This window comes from Lingula anatina, chromosome 3 (genome assembly GCF_051362555.1).
Source record: "Lingula anatina isolate TDL-2025a chromosome 3, LinAna3.0, whole genome shotgun sequence".
Lineage (NCBI taxonomy): Eukaryota > Metazoa > Brachiopoda > Lingulata > Lingulida > Lingulidae > Lingula > Lingula anatina.
Window position 1 is genome coordinate 10,917,467 of NC_141769.1, and position 13,741 is coordinate 10,931,207.

The following is a 13,741-nucleotide window of genomic DNA, read 5'->3' on the forward strand; positions in this document are numbered from 1 at the left end:
GTCCTTTTCCATAAGGGGGCTAAAATCAGGGGCGGATCCAGAGCTATTTCCTGACAGTCTTCCAAATTATCTTTGTTGATTCGTCCTCCATTTTTGACCGTCTTCCGACAGAAAAAATATAGATACCCATCAGTGTAAACTTGAATATCTGACCGTCTTCCTGAAGACCCAGAAGATGGCCTCAATCCGCCCTTGAAAATAATTTGCCCTCTTTTAGTGTACTGTAGATACCTTCTTGATATAATATCCCTTATATATGCCAGTATCAAGACTAGTATATGAATTTCATCGTTTATTTGTCTTTTTGTGATAAAAAAGTGAGGAGACAGGAAAAGAAGCAGACAAGCTTACCTTCTTCAGTTTTATATTATTACTAAAAATCCATGTGCAGTTAACTTAATCGGCTGTTGTAGAGATAACAAAGATGAGGGGAGGCACACTTCTCTATAATTATTTTTTCATTTTTCAAATACTGGTCCTAGGGCAGTTGTGAGGTTTCCCCAAGCATGGATAGGTTATTTTCTGCCAGTAGACCTGATTTATTAAGCGATCCCAAAATTGTGATATTTGAAACCTGGCTCTGTCCCCATTTCTTCAGATAGGTTCACTGGTGTTAATACAGTGCTAGTAGGCAATTCTGCCCTCACTTACATCAGACCAGGAAGGATCACTCTCCAGAAAATGGATAGATTTTCAAGCAACTCCTTCAATGATTTATCTTAGGTGGCATTTATCTAAAGTGTGTTAATTATTGGTGGGTATTGTGTGTTCCATGATCTTAACATTCATCACTGTTCTGTCTTGCACCCCATTTCCATAGATTTTTAGATCGATCTATCCCTGTGGGGAGTCTCATTAGATTACTGTCAGCTTGGCCGGCTTAAGCGTCTGTCCCGCCTATTAAAAGCTGTAAGGGGGTAATTAACTATGGTGCCCGCTCGGCTGACTGCAATTTAGCGTGAACCCCCAGGGAGTTAGGTCGATCTAAAACATAATCTTTAGATCGATCTAAATCTCTGGGAAAGCACCCTTGGTTTATTTTGGTACGGCTGGTATTCAATCAGAAGTTGGGTATGTATATGAATTTGGATATATTTCATTTACATGGTATCATAAGCATTTTTTCATTGTAGATTGTAGTCAGTTTTTTTTTTTTTGCCTTGTTTTAATTTACATTGTCATTATGGGGTATCATTAGACAAGCAATGAATAGTAAGGAGCTTAATCAATTACATACATGTAGCACCAACTTGTTTTAAATTGTTCTTATCAACCTTAATTTTTCTGTTAATTTACAGCATGCATATAAGTGAGCTCTTGTATTTCCCTGGGAGTATTAAATGCAAGCCTTTAAAGAATGAAATACTTGCAGATTGTCTGTTGACAGTATATGTGCAAAACAAAAATCAATACAAATCAACTTGCCTAGGTCTCTTTTTCTCTTAGGAGGGAAGGGTGGATTGACCTTCATTGGCTGAATGACTGGTAGGGAGAAGAGGATATTGTCAATGAATTGTGGTCTATTCCTTAGTGCAGGTCCATATGCCACCTTTTGTATAATGAAGAGATGAAATGGGTTGCTGTTGTTGATATGCTAGTATATGCCTGCTTTGTAATGTGATTGTTTCTTAGTTGACAACTAATCAGCTTTCTTCAGTTATCAGCCATAATGTTCAGTTTTTTTAAGGCAACCTAACAAAATTTAAAGATTTTAATTTAGATAAATAAATAAATACATGAATAAATAAAATAAGTGGTATTTATCATTTATCATATGCAGCTAATCATAAATTTTCAGGTGGGGGAAGGGAGAAAAGGAATTTTTTAAGTAATCACCAAAATCAATTGTTGTACTGTATTAATTGTACCTCGATCTAGCATGCCCAGCAAATGATTAAGGTTTGGTATAGCTTTTAAGTGATTAGTTGATCAAAAATTACCAAAGTGCATTTTAAGATGAGTGACAATTGCTTTTTTTACCTTTTCCTTTTTTTATTCAGCTGAGTTACGGTTTATCCATTGCGTGTACATTCTGGATAATTTCATTTAGAGATGACGCATTCTATATAGCTTATACTTTGTAGGTCTGCATTGATTTTTGCAAGCTGGGGAGCATTGTAGTATAGATACATTTGTCTCTGCGTATCCACAGCAGGTTGCTTGCATTTATAAACACATCTGAAGAAAATGGCATATAGATTAGGAAGCATGAAGTAGTGATCTTCAGCAGTCATTGGTATTTGATTTCAGGAACAAGAAGAGGTCATTAGTTCATCAGTGTCTAAGAGAACAAGATTTTTCACTAGGTGAGATTTTTTTACGAACCTAATTATATTTTCCATTGCAGTTGTTTCTTTCCCAAGTCTATCATGTCCAAGTCAGAGATACGTGTGTCAAATACATGTCACAGCACCCGGCCAAATTTGAACATGTGAGTATTAATATGTTTGTTTATATTAAAAAAACTGTTTCTATAAAAAATCCAAGTATGTTTACTCACTGACATAAAGATATTTTTTATCAACCTGTTACATGATATGTTAAAAAATCTTATTCATTGCAACAGGTTTGCCAATTATCAAGATTCTATTTATTTACATCAAAGAAAATTGCTGATAGAAATATATTTTTATGCTATACGTTAATTGTGTTTATATTTTATATGTTTAAGGAAAATCTACTGAAAATTTTATGGTCATAAACTACATAGATGTTTTTAATTCGATGCTTTGCACAAATTTTGCTGAGAACCCTGTATGAGACGTGTGATTGACTGGAAAAAAATACATTTTCGGAAAGCATAAACCTTTTCTTTAGAGAAATAGCTCTTTGCAAGTTGTGCATCTCTGAGTTGCAGTAGTTCTCCAATATGTTGTAATAGAAACTGCCCTATATTAGACACCTTGTCTTTGTAGCAGACAGTGCATATCTGCAGCAAAAATATATTATTGATTTTATTCTGATGTGATTCATGTTTAAGACTTCATGAGGATGTATTGGTACTTTAGTAATATCTGTGATCAGGAAGAGGATGTCTGTATCTGTTGTCACTGTGTAACAATTCAGCTACATTCAGTTACATCTTTATCTTTTTAAATTTTTTTAAATACATTGTTAGACTTTGTTATAGGTAGGATATGTCACTTAGTCTACTGGTGCGCTGTGCCCACACACATACACACACTTTTATTAATTTATTTATTCAAGACAAAACTGTATTTTTTTATCTATCCCAGACAATGCACTTGATATATGGTACTGTGGTTACAGACAGTGTGCATTTAAAAATCTGGGGTTTGTGTTTTGCATCTTCTTGAAAACATAAATGTTTTTATATTTAATATTTTATTTCAAAGTTCAAGTATGTGTTTGTGGGAGAGGTGGTGCTTGAGGTGCTGGATAGGGGTAGGGTGTCATTTGTCTCAATTAATTAAGTTATGCATTTAACCTGGCAGCCTTGGAAATTAACTAAACATTATGATTTATTTTATCTTTTTGTGACATTTTCAGGCTTGCAGGTCCATGATAACTTAACAATCAGTGTAATGCAGAAAAAGAGCTCATAATTTTGATTCACATCAAGTCAGGCTTAATCCTGTTGTCTTTCCTATAGTTGTTGTAAGCTTGGGTTAGAAATAATAATCACATGTGGGGAGAAAGCCATCACAACTTGCTTGTAAACATGACCAAAAACAACCAAGTTTAGTAAAAATCCTCTTCCTTATTCTTACTGGTTACAACTGATATATCGCATTATTTTATATGTAAATTCCAGTTTATACAAGGGCCATATGAGAGTCATCTACGAGATTTAAATCAACCAAAGGTACGTAATGTAGTACGTGATTGTGAAAGATGAAATGAGTGCATTGAGATACCTGTTTGTGTTACAGTTGTTGACACGGTGACACTTTCAGTCACTCATCACGTGTGGTCCATAAGTGGCTTATGGTGAACTATAAAGCCCTTCATTTCAGCAGTTGTTTGTGTGCCACTGGGCATACTCTGCAGCTCATTTCAGATGCATTTTGCAGGACATAACCCATCCATGATATCGGGGTAATGCATTTATGTATTATTTTTGATAGAATTATAAGTCTCAATTTATATGAAACACCCTAAAATATGCCATCATTCTGCTAAGATATATTAAAGAACATTCTTTGGTATGTATCAGGTATTAAAGTCTGTCTGTTGCATCATGTCTGACAATTTATTCAGGCTTGAATATTTCAATTTACAATTAGATTTACCATTCAGAATGATCTGATATATCTCCTTAATATATTCACAACATTATAGCGCCACATTTATTTTATTCAGATGACAAAGATAATCAGTTGAACTGTAGAAAACCCTGTAAATTCTGTAAAGATTTTAGATTTTTATTGTGCATATCATGGTGAAAGTTAGTAGCATACTTTCAGTTTCACAATTCTTTTGGTCTGCAGATGTGCTGTGTTAAACTATAATTATTTTATAGGAATGTGCTGGCCATGCTGAGATTTGTGCCCTGTCTTTAATTTACAAGTAAGTGTAGAAAGTGAAAATATGTAGAAGTATGAGGATGAGATTCAACAGATGTTGTCATTTGATGGGGTAAAACTCGCTCAGCCACCAAGGAGTTGTATATATAACTCCTTGCCGACAGTAACTTTGTAGTACATCTTATTTCATTGAACTTTTATACTTTGCATTTAATTGGTGATTTGCTTGACATAGCATCTCACAACAATGAAAGCTAGATTTCCTTAATTCTGACATAACTGACAAAAAAAGTTAATATAGTTCATTTCAGGATCTTTTAATATTGAATAATTTCAGACGTGACTTCATTATATACCAAGAGCTGGGGAAACCTGTAAATGTGACTAGGAATGGTTTTGGCAATGAGGTGTGTGTTCTTGGTGATGTTTGGTAGGCTCGTAGGGGGAAGGGTTAGGGGGGCTTGAACAAACTGCCATGTTTGTCAGGGAAAAGGTCTTATCTATAGGTAAAATTTGATCTACTTGTACATGAAGATTTTATGGTAAAAGGTCCACTTTTTAGAAAGAGAGTCCCTCGATCCCCCTTTTTGAAATTGCTTGCTACAGGCCTGTTTTGTTTTGTATCTGTCAACTTCAGTGTGTATTTCATATGGAATGAATTATATTCTGCTGACATTAAACTCAGCCTGGTTGACTATGTATAAATGCATGCTCTTCCATTTTATTGGCTTTAGTGCTTTTCAAATACCTTTAAAATTTTCAATGTAACAAGAGGGGCAGATCCAGAGATATTTTCTGACAGTCTTCCAAATTATATTTGTTGATCCATTCTCTATTTTTGACTGTCTTCCGACAGCAAAAATTAGACACTCGTCAATGCTAACTTGAAAATCTGACTGTCTTCTCGAAGACCCAGAAGACGGCCTCAATCCACCCCTGAACAATTAGATCACTGCTATAAGGAATGCTTCATTATCATATGTTTTGTACATGCTGTGTCATGTACATTCCACTGACTTAGGATTAAAATTATTTACAGAATTCCTTCACAAAAAATTAATATAATTAACGTCTGGATTAATGTTGTTTTGATACCTCACATACATTGTACATGCACTTCTCTCAAAATATTTTAATTGAATGCCTTACATTTCTTCAGCATATATTATAAGTACCGGTCCATACACTCATAATGATGTGAATTTTTATACTGTCTGATAACCTAACCAACCTCGTCTCCTTATTCAGGTGCTATTATGTTACAGTGAAGACTTCCACTTTGACAGTGTGTATTCCTTGTCCTACCTGAACAGTGCTGCCATCTGTCAGTGTAAGTAAAGCAACTTCTCACAACCTTGATAAATGGTTCTTGCAATCTTCATCATTCTGAACTGTGCTGCCATCTGGCTATGTTTGTAAACATTACTTTTATTGGCATTGTGAATTTATTGTCCTACCTGACCTGTGCTGCCATCTGTCAAGCAACGTGAACATAATGTTCAAGGGATATATATATAATGACTTTAAGAAAGACTGCTGTTTATATATTGCATGTATTGACAAGGCACTATATATGATTCAACCTTTATTCAATCACCTTTTTCAGTTTTGTATTATAGCTGTAAAATTAATTAGTATATTGTGTATTGAGTAGTTTTTATTGCCCTGTGATCTTTGAATTGCCCAGCAGTATAAACTTAAGACCAGAACAATTCAGAGAGTGATAAATTTCTGAATTTCACTGTTATGAACACACACCTCTGGGGATTGCCTAGAGCGCTACCATTGTTCATCCAATCAGAAAAAGCCAACTCTGTACATGTATCAGCATGCTCCATTTAATGTTGAATTTCTATGTGTTTATTGTGGTGGGAACTCCGTGGTCATGTTTATGTGCTGGCAGTGGACTGATACGGACTGGGTGTGCAGGGCTGGTGAGAGTGTCTTTCTCATATCGAATAGCAGTAAACCCAGACAATATTTTAATACGTAATTGACTGGTTTTCTCCTATACTAACAGTAAATTCAAGTTGTGAAAATATCAGCAGAGTCTGCTCACATTTGGATGGCCGTTTGATTTATGTAAGTGTTGAAATGTAGATATTACACATAGATAGAGGGGTGTCTTGATTTACTGGTTTATCAAAAAAAGATTTTACTTATATATACCAAACAAAAAATTTAATGCCCCTCACATTACTTTAAAAAATTTTTCATTAGCATTATGGGTTATATATTTTAAATCAGAAAAAGTGAATTTTGTTGTTCTGTATGCTGTGGGGCATTTATATTTTTGCTCAGTATATGTTTAATATATACATTTTATCTTTAAACATAATAATTAATGGATAAGTTTATGACATTTATTTCCTCATTTTTTAAAATTTTTTATTTGAATGGTAAAATGTGTTAGATTCCATTTTACTTTCTATACGTACCATGTAGTTACTTACATGACTGAATCTCAATTTTTTTCACTGAGAGCTTTGGACTTTTTGGAAATTATATACATCTAGTATTATAAGTATTAAAAATTTATAAAATTTTAGAAAAAAATAGGAATAGTATATGATTGAGCTTTAGTCGTTTGAAAATGCTATCTCTTGGTTTTAATTTGTTCTGTGGTTTTAAAGTATCAGGCTTACATTTCTGCATTTTGATTAACACATCAGGTTTTTAGATATGACATGGGAGAAGTACGGAATGTAGACATTGCTTTAAGGTTATAAGGCAAAAAAAAAAAAAATGTTTTCATACAGTATGAAAAGATTATAAAACTAGTGCAAATGAACACGGGAGTCATATTGAAAACACTTAATTGTTACCAGTGGCAGTTTTCTTCAAGTGTTTTCATGAAATATCTTTGAATGAATACCAACTGGATTAAAGGAAGATCTCTAAAGATGTCTAAAGTACTAGTAATGAGTATGTGGGTTGAACATGTGCACGTTGCATGCCATTCTAGCAGCCATCTTGCAGCTTTATAAATGATAGAACACCTATACACCTACATCATTTCTGATCTAGTTCATTAAGTCGTGGTGCTCTTTATTTGTGTCAGAACTAAACCTGTATTTGCATGGGCAGTCTGTTTAAAGTATTGACATAATAGCAGGTGGTTGTAATGTAATATTACTTGTTGTAGTTGGAGTGACATGCAGTACTATTGTCACCACAAAGGTGGTATATTTGTTGAATACTGATGCTTTTTGTTATCAGTTATCAAGTGGGAATTAATAGAAAAGAATGAACTAAGTGACCATTTCCTTGTAGTAAATTAGAGATATAATTGCTGAAATTTGCTCGACTCTTTCTGCTACATGCATCTAGTCATCTATCTAGTCTAGAGTGTATACAGCTGATATGATAGAATAAACAATTAGTTATTGATATCAAGTAGAATGATAATAATTAATGTGCAAATATTTTGAATAACACTAATTAAACCTTGCCAGTAGTTTTCTGATAATGCTTCAAATGCCCTTAGCATCATTGGCCACTTAATGAAATAACCACCATGGTAAGGATTTTCATTCATGCCTAAATATACTTCATGGTCATTCAGCCTCAAGAGAAGATCATTAAGCCACAATAAGGGTCATACTTCCTTAGCATAATGTATACTACATGTCAGCAGAATGGACACTTCAAACACTTAATTACTAGTATTAACCATTTTGTGACCACTAGTATATGTGGGGTTCTACATGTACTAAAGCAGTTATATATATGTGTGTGTGTGTGTGTGTGTGCGTGCGTGTGTGTGTGTGTGTAAACAAATGTAGTTTTAGCCCCTGTTCAAACAAAATTCATGCAGGTGCGTTAAGGGAGGTTGAAACAGGTGGGGGAGTATGCAGAACCCCTGATTACACAAATGGTTTCAAGACCAAACACTGCAGGTAATGCCTGCGTGCAGAGCAGTTTTGCTTATTATAATTGTTTTAGTAGTAACTACTGTAACATAATATGAGGGTGCAAGGGCGTGCTTTAGCTGGGACTTACTGCTGTTGCTGATTCAAGGCTGAACTTCATTGAACAATGTTTTCAGGATTTCTGTAAGATTTTTTTAGATGTCTTTTTTGATATAGAAAATTATGACATATATGAATGTATTAATAGCATTAGTTAGATTTTTGTTTTTTTAATGATCGTGTTCAAGTTGTTAACATTCATTGTTATTTTTGTCATTCATTGTTTCCATACTTGTAATTTTTTTCCAAATATGATTAAGTTGTGGTGCTCGATTACTTATGCAAGGGTGGAAATTTTAAAATTTGGGGAAAATTGTTTCTCAGACAGAAATGTGGATTTAGGGTTGAAGCTGCAGAAAACACTCTTATTTATACCAAAACTAGGTAATTTTTCAAGCTTATAGGTATTTCATTTAAAATGCAGTTCAATAAGGTAGCCATTTTTAACCACATTTATGGACCATGTTGTGATGCAACTGCATTATGTTTTGTAAAACAAACTGATATAATTTTACAATTCACTGAATAGTATAATAGAGTCCTAGGTTCAGTAGGCAAGGGCAGAAAGCTAGTTATGCTGTGGAATTTGTAAAGAGAAATAATAGTAGGGCTGAATATACTGTACATCTGCATTGAAATTAAATTATGTCAGTGGCCTCTTTAAATCAACGTAGCTGTAACTAATTCTAAAACCAGATAGAAACTGCATTTCTGATGAAATTGTGCACTCAGTTCTACATATTGTAACCCATTAAGTCTAAGATATCATGCAGGTTATTATATGTTGTTGCACTAGGGTGGAAGATTATAGATTCATCAATTGTGAAGTTATTTTACATATCCCACACAAAGGCGACAGTTTAATTCTTAGAGATAGGATAAAGTGAATGTTGTGATAAGCATACAACTAAAATATCTGGCACCAAAGCCTTCAACCTTTTTTGTTGTAAAGAAAAAAAAGAATATAAAAGAAAAAGAAACTTTAAGAGGCTCAAAGTACCTATAAATTTTGCTCAGACAGCACATGCTTCAATCTGGGAAAACAATTTTCAGACAGTGCATGTTTGACTAAATTGAGGAATCGAAGATGACATTGGAAATGCAGGGAAAATACCAAAAATGAGAATTAAAAAGTTCATTTTAACAGGCTACTTGGTCCCAGGAATAGGTTTAAGAACTTCTTAGATTTGTAAGACAGTCAAGACAGTGACAACTTTAGACCAGCAATAAAGACCCACTTTCATCATCAGACAACCAGGGTATTAAACTAAGGTCCAGTTTCTCCAAATTTCCCAAGAAAAAATTAGCAGGCAACTTGAAGAGCAAACTAACTGCATTTCTCAAAACATCATTAAAAATTCATAGGAAAATCCCTAAAATGGATTTAAAGCTAAGACCGAAGTTTTTATTTAATACCTTTTATACAAAATCACTGATTTGGTCAGTGCTACAAATGAATAATTCTTTATTATTTATCAACTTTTATTTCAGCTATTATTTATGAGGTGCTGTACAGAAATGTTTTCAAGATGAGTGAAGAGATAGAGATAGGTATTGAGATGATTCGTAACAAGTCCTTCCAGAAACACAGAAAAGACAGCGTGGGCAGTGTATCATCTGATAAAGGAGAAAGGTTTGTGTAAACTTTACTATGATATTTCTCTTAATTAAGGCAGGATATTAAATAAATGAATGTACACCTTTTTCAGGTGTGGTTCATTTCTGAAACATTTAGCATACAAGATAAGTTTTCTGCCTTATTGAAATGAAAGTGTTTTTATTTATTTTTGTGATAAGACAGCTGTTTGAAAACTAGTTGTTTGACCTGCTGAATTTTGTTCTAGCCCCCCTCCACCTGAGAATCAACATGAACAGGATGAAGATGGAAAGGTGAGGATTATTTGAAAGTATTCCTGTGCCAGCCCTTTATAGTTATTTAACACAAGTGGATATAAAAACCAGTGTTTTTTATGAGCATCCATTTAAAATTGCATTAAAATATGAATTAAAATATATTTTTGTGTTATGTCATACAAGACAAAAAGCTTCGGACAATCAGCATGTTAACTATGGAGTAAATTTTTTTTAGTGACAATAGTGAAACTGTTTTCCATGAATTTCTTCTTAGAAAGCAATTTAAAACAAACCCAAAACATGATGTGCAGTTCACTGTAAATCTTTGGATAAATTCTTACTGCACCACATGGTCTCACTCATTCCTGACCTTACTCGATCTCCTCAAAGTCTTGAGAAATCTTTCTTGATTTAATATTCGATCATGGCGATGTGGACTTTAAAACGATTTCCATTCTTCTCATCTTATATCTATAGTCATAGTCGAAAATTATTTTGGTAAAATAAAAGTACTTTTCAAGAACATGACTTGTTGGCATCTAGCACTAAATCCACAATCCTGAACCTCTACTTGCACCCAGTGAAACTATTTGAGGCGCCAGCAGTTCATAAGCTATTCATTTATTTATGGAAGGTGAAAAAAATTGAAGTTAGTCTTTAGTGACATTTTGAAACCTAACCTTTATTTTTTTTATCTGCTGAAGTGATTCATTTTAAGGTAATTTTGATCATGACACTTGCTTTAAATAATAATTCCACAAAACATGAAGGGAAAGAGCCTTCATAAATTGGTGATGTTTTTGCATCATCTTTACTATTGAAACCTCACCTTCTTTGTGTGTTCATTTGAACCACCTTTTTGTGTGTATCCCATAATTTTACTGTATATGCATTGCGTGTAACAGGTCTCTGACCTTCATGTAAAGCGAAATCCATAGCGTGGCAGGAATTATAGTTATTTTGTACAATCAGGTGTGAATGAAAAACTACTGTACCACCATGTAACTTTCCCTAGAACAGTTAGTCATTTTAAACAACAGTAAGTTTTTATTTCTTCTGTGAAACATTCCTTCCTGTATCAAAACATAAATGCACTTCCACCAGTTACCGCTTTGCTGCAGAGCCCTGAGGGTGAAAATATCAACAGTGTTTTAACTGTATACAAGCCGCTTTATGGGTGCACATAAAAAATACCTGGCCATTCTGCTGCATTTTACTCTTTTACTGCTGGGAATGGTACATGGAATGGATAGACCAGACAAAAAGATGATTAGAATAACATTAAAAAAATGAAAAAAAAAAAAATAAATAGAAACATTTTAAAAATTCTTATGGCAAATATTTGATAATAACTGCATAAACTTTCGGAGTTTTTGAAAATGAATCTATGTGTTGTGATTAATTCTTGATATGTTACAGAATGATTTTTGCATTTGTTTTCATTTATTAAATGATTGTTATAAATGGAACCTGACTTTGATTTTATCAAAGAAGTTTTTTCTTTATGACTTCAGTTTATATTGATTGTTATTGAATGAGTGATACAGGAATTTATACTTGAAATAGGGGATAATAGGATTATCAAGTAGAACAGTTTCTGTGTTCACCACCAATTAAGTGGAATTGCAAGGTTTTAAAAAGATTTAATGTTTTGAGAAATTTTTTGGGTATGTTGCTGTCAAAAACAAAAGTCATTATTGGTGTGGTAAGCAGGTTAAGAACCACTTATGTTTAAATGAATTACTTCTGGTCATTTTGTTTCTTTCAAACTTCAAAAATTGTCGTAACCTCTGCATTACCAAGTCACTGTAATAACATTTTTGGTTCGCAAAAACAGCATTATGAATTTATTCAGACTTCATTTTAAAAGTATTTTGGTTGCATCAAGTTACTGTGTCGTTAGGAGGGGAGATTCTGCCTTGTTTGCATTTTTAGTTGACATATTTTATAGGACGCAACAAATAGGAAATGAAATATTGATAAGTCATGTGATAGAAAACCCTAGTAGCAACTAGGACAACTTAGATACGGGTCTTAGGTTTGTCTCCTGAATCTGTTCTGCCTTGCTTAACCTGAAAAGGAAGGGGGGTGTTTCTGTCGATTTAATTATCTTAATTATCCCCCTTTTGGTAGTGGGGTATCATATTACCTGCGTAACTTTGCGTGCTTAACCAAAGGGTTAATATTTCTATGAGGTAAGGGGAATCGTAAGTTATGAAGTAGGTTATACACCGTTAAGTAAATTGTCTCAAGATGAGATCATTTTTGCCAATGATTCTGAAAGAAGTTAATTATCTCAGATTAAATTTCTACCAAACTGTAATTGGCAGTTTTCAACTGAACTTTTTAATACAGATATAGATATTCAGACTTGGCAGAAAATGAAGCAAAGTGAATTACCTTTTCAACAACTAACATATATTTGTTTTATTTTACAGATGGACAAGAAGAAACTCCTAGAACAATACCAGTATCCTCCATTTCCATTCCGTATTGCTAAGGCCCTGGACCCAGAGATCTACAGAAATGTAGAGTATGATACTTGGATGGAGAGTAAGAAAGGTATAGTAAACATTTGACAAAGGTTTATTGGGTGTCATCCCTTTTAAGCCGACAAACTGTACACTGGGGGTTGGGGTGGTGGTTAATACCCTCGATCTATACACTTTCAGAAAAAAATTAAAATGACGATCTTCACCTTGAGGGGTGTGCCAGCAAAGTTCCTTATCATCATTAGCTTCTTTAGCCTTGTACCCTCTGAAGGGAAGGGTCTGTAAAAATTTGACTCTACTCTTTGTATACTTGTGATAATGATGACAGAAATGGATGACCCCTTATTATACACACTATAAATTTGTTGCAATATTTAAAACAACTGATGAAAGTCTAAAAATATACTATAGAATGTTTATTCTATCCAAAACTGTTGAAAATTATTGCATTGAATGTAATCTTGTTTCCAATATGTGCATTCAATCACTAGCTTTTCTGTATTCTACTCAATGCCAGGAGGGGGCGTGTCATTCAGTTAAGCTGATTGCTCTCAGTGAGAGACCCCACAGAGTTTGATCGATCTACATAGTCTGTGAGAATGAGACCTAATGCACTTTTCCATCAGCTGGAGGGATTCTTCCATTATACCCCTAAGCTCCATTGTTTTCACTTTTGCTTGACTCCAGGCCTTTAAAACAGGTGCCCTAGATAACTCGATCGCCCCTTAAACTTGGAGAATAGAAACAGTGACATCAGGTGAATAAGAAGATCACCTTGTTGGAACGGTTATTCACCTGACCATGCACTAGGCACATGACTTTTCTTTTCCTGAAGCTCAAGGGGACCTGTTTATAAAGACCCAGAGGCTATCAGCTAGAGCACAAGAACATAAGAGCTTAGGGGCATAATATAAGGATCCTTCCAGCAGCTAGTGCA

At 34.0% G+C, this 13,741-nt stretch overlaps 2 protein-coding genes across 6 annotated transcripts in view; one reads left to right on the forward strand and one right to left on the reverse strand.

Moving 5' to 3' along the window:
* LOC106160263 (uncharacterized) overlaps positions 1-13,741 on the reverse strand; it is a 32,629-nt gene that overhangs the window by 16,107 nt on the left and 2,781 nt on the right. The gene's annotated exons all lie outside the window — the stretch shown is intronic.
* The window catches only part of LOC106157682 (UDP-N-acetylglucosamine transferase subunit ALG13), a 31,222-nt gene that overhangs the window by 1,154 nt on the left and 16,327 nt on the right, over positions 1-13,741 (forward strand). For all 4 annotated transcript variants that reach the window (XM_013533400.3, XM_087009968.1, XM_087009967.1 and 1 more), the window contains exons 3-10: positions 2,348-2,431; positions 3,776-3,826; positions 4,484-4,530; positions 4,825-4,894; positions 5,736-5,817; positions 9,950-10,091; positions 10,303-10,348; positions 12,751-12,874. In XM_013533400.3, the coding sequence (XP_013388854.2) occupies positions 2,348-2,431; positions 3,776-3,826; positions 4,484-4,530; positions 4,825-4,894; positions 5,736-5,817; positions 9,950-10,091; positions 10,303-10,348; positions 12,751-12,874 (646 nt within the window). The remainder of the gene's footprint in view (positions 1-2,347; positions 2,432-3,775; positions 3,827-4,483; positions 4,531-4,824; positions 4,895-5,735; positions 5,818-9,949; positions 10,092-10,302; positions 10,349-12,750; positions 12,875-13,741) is intronic.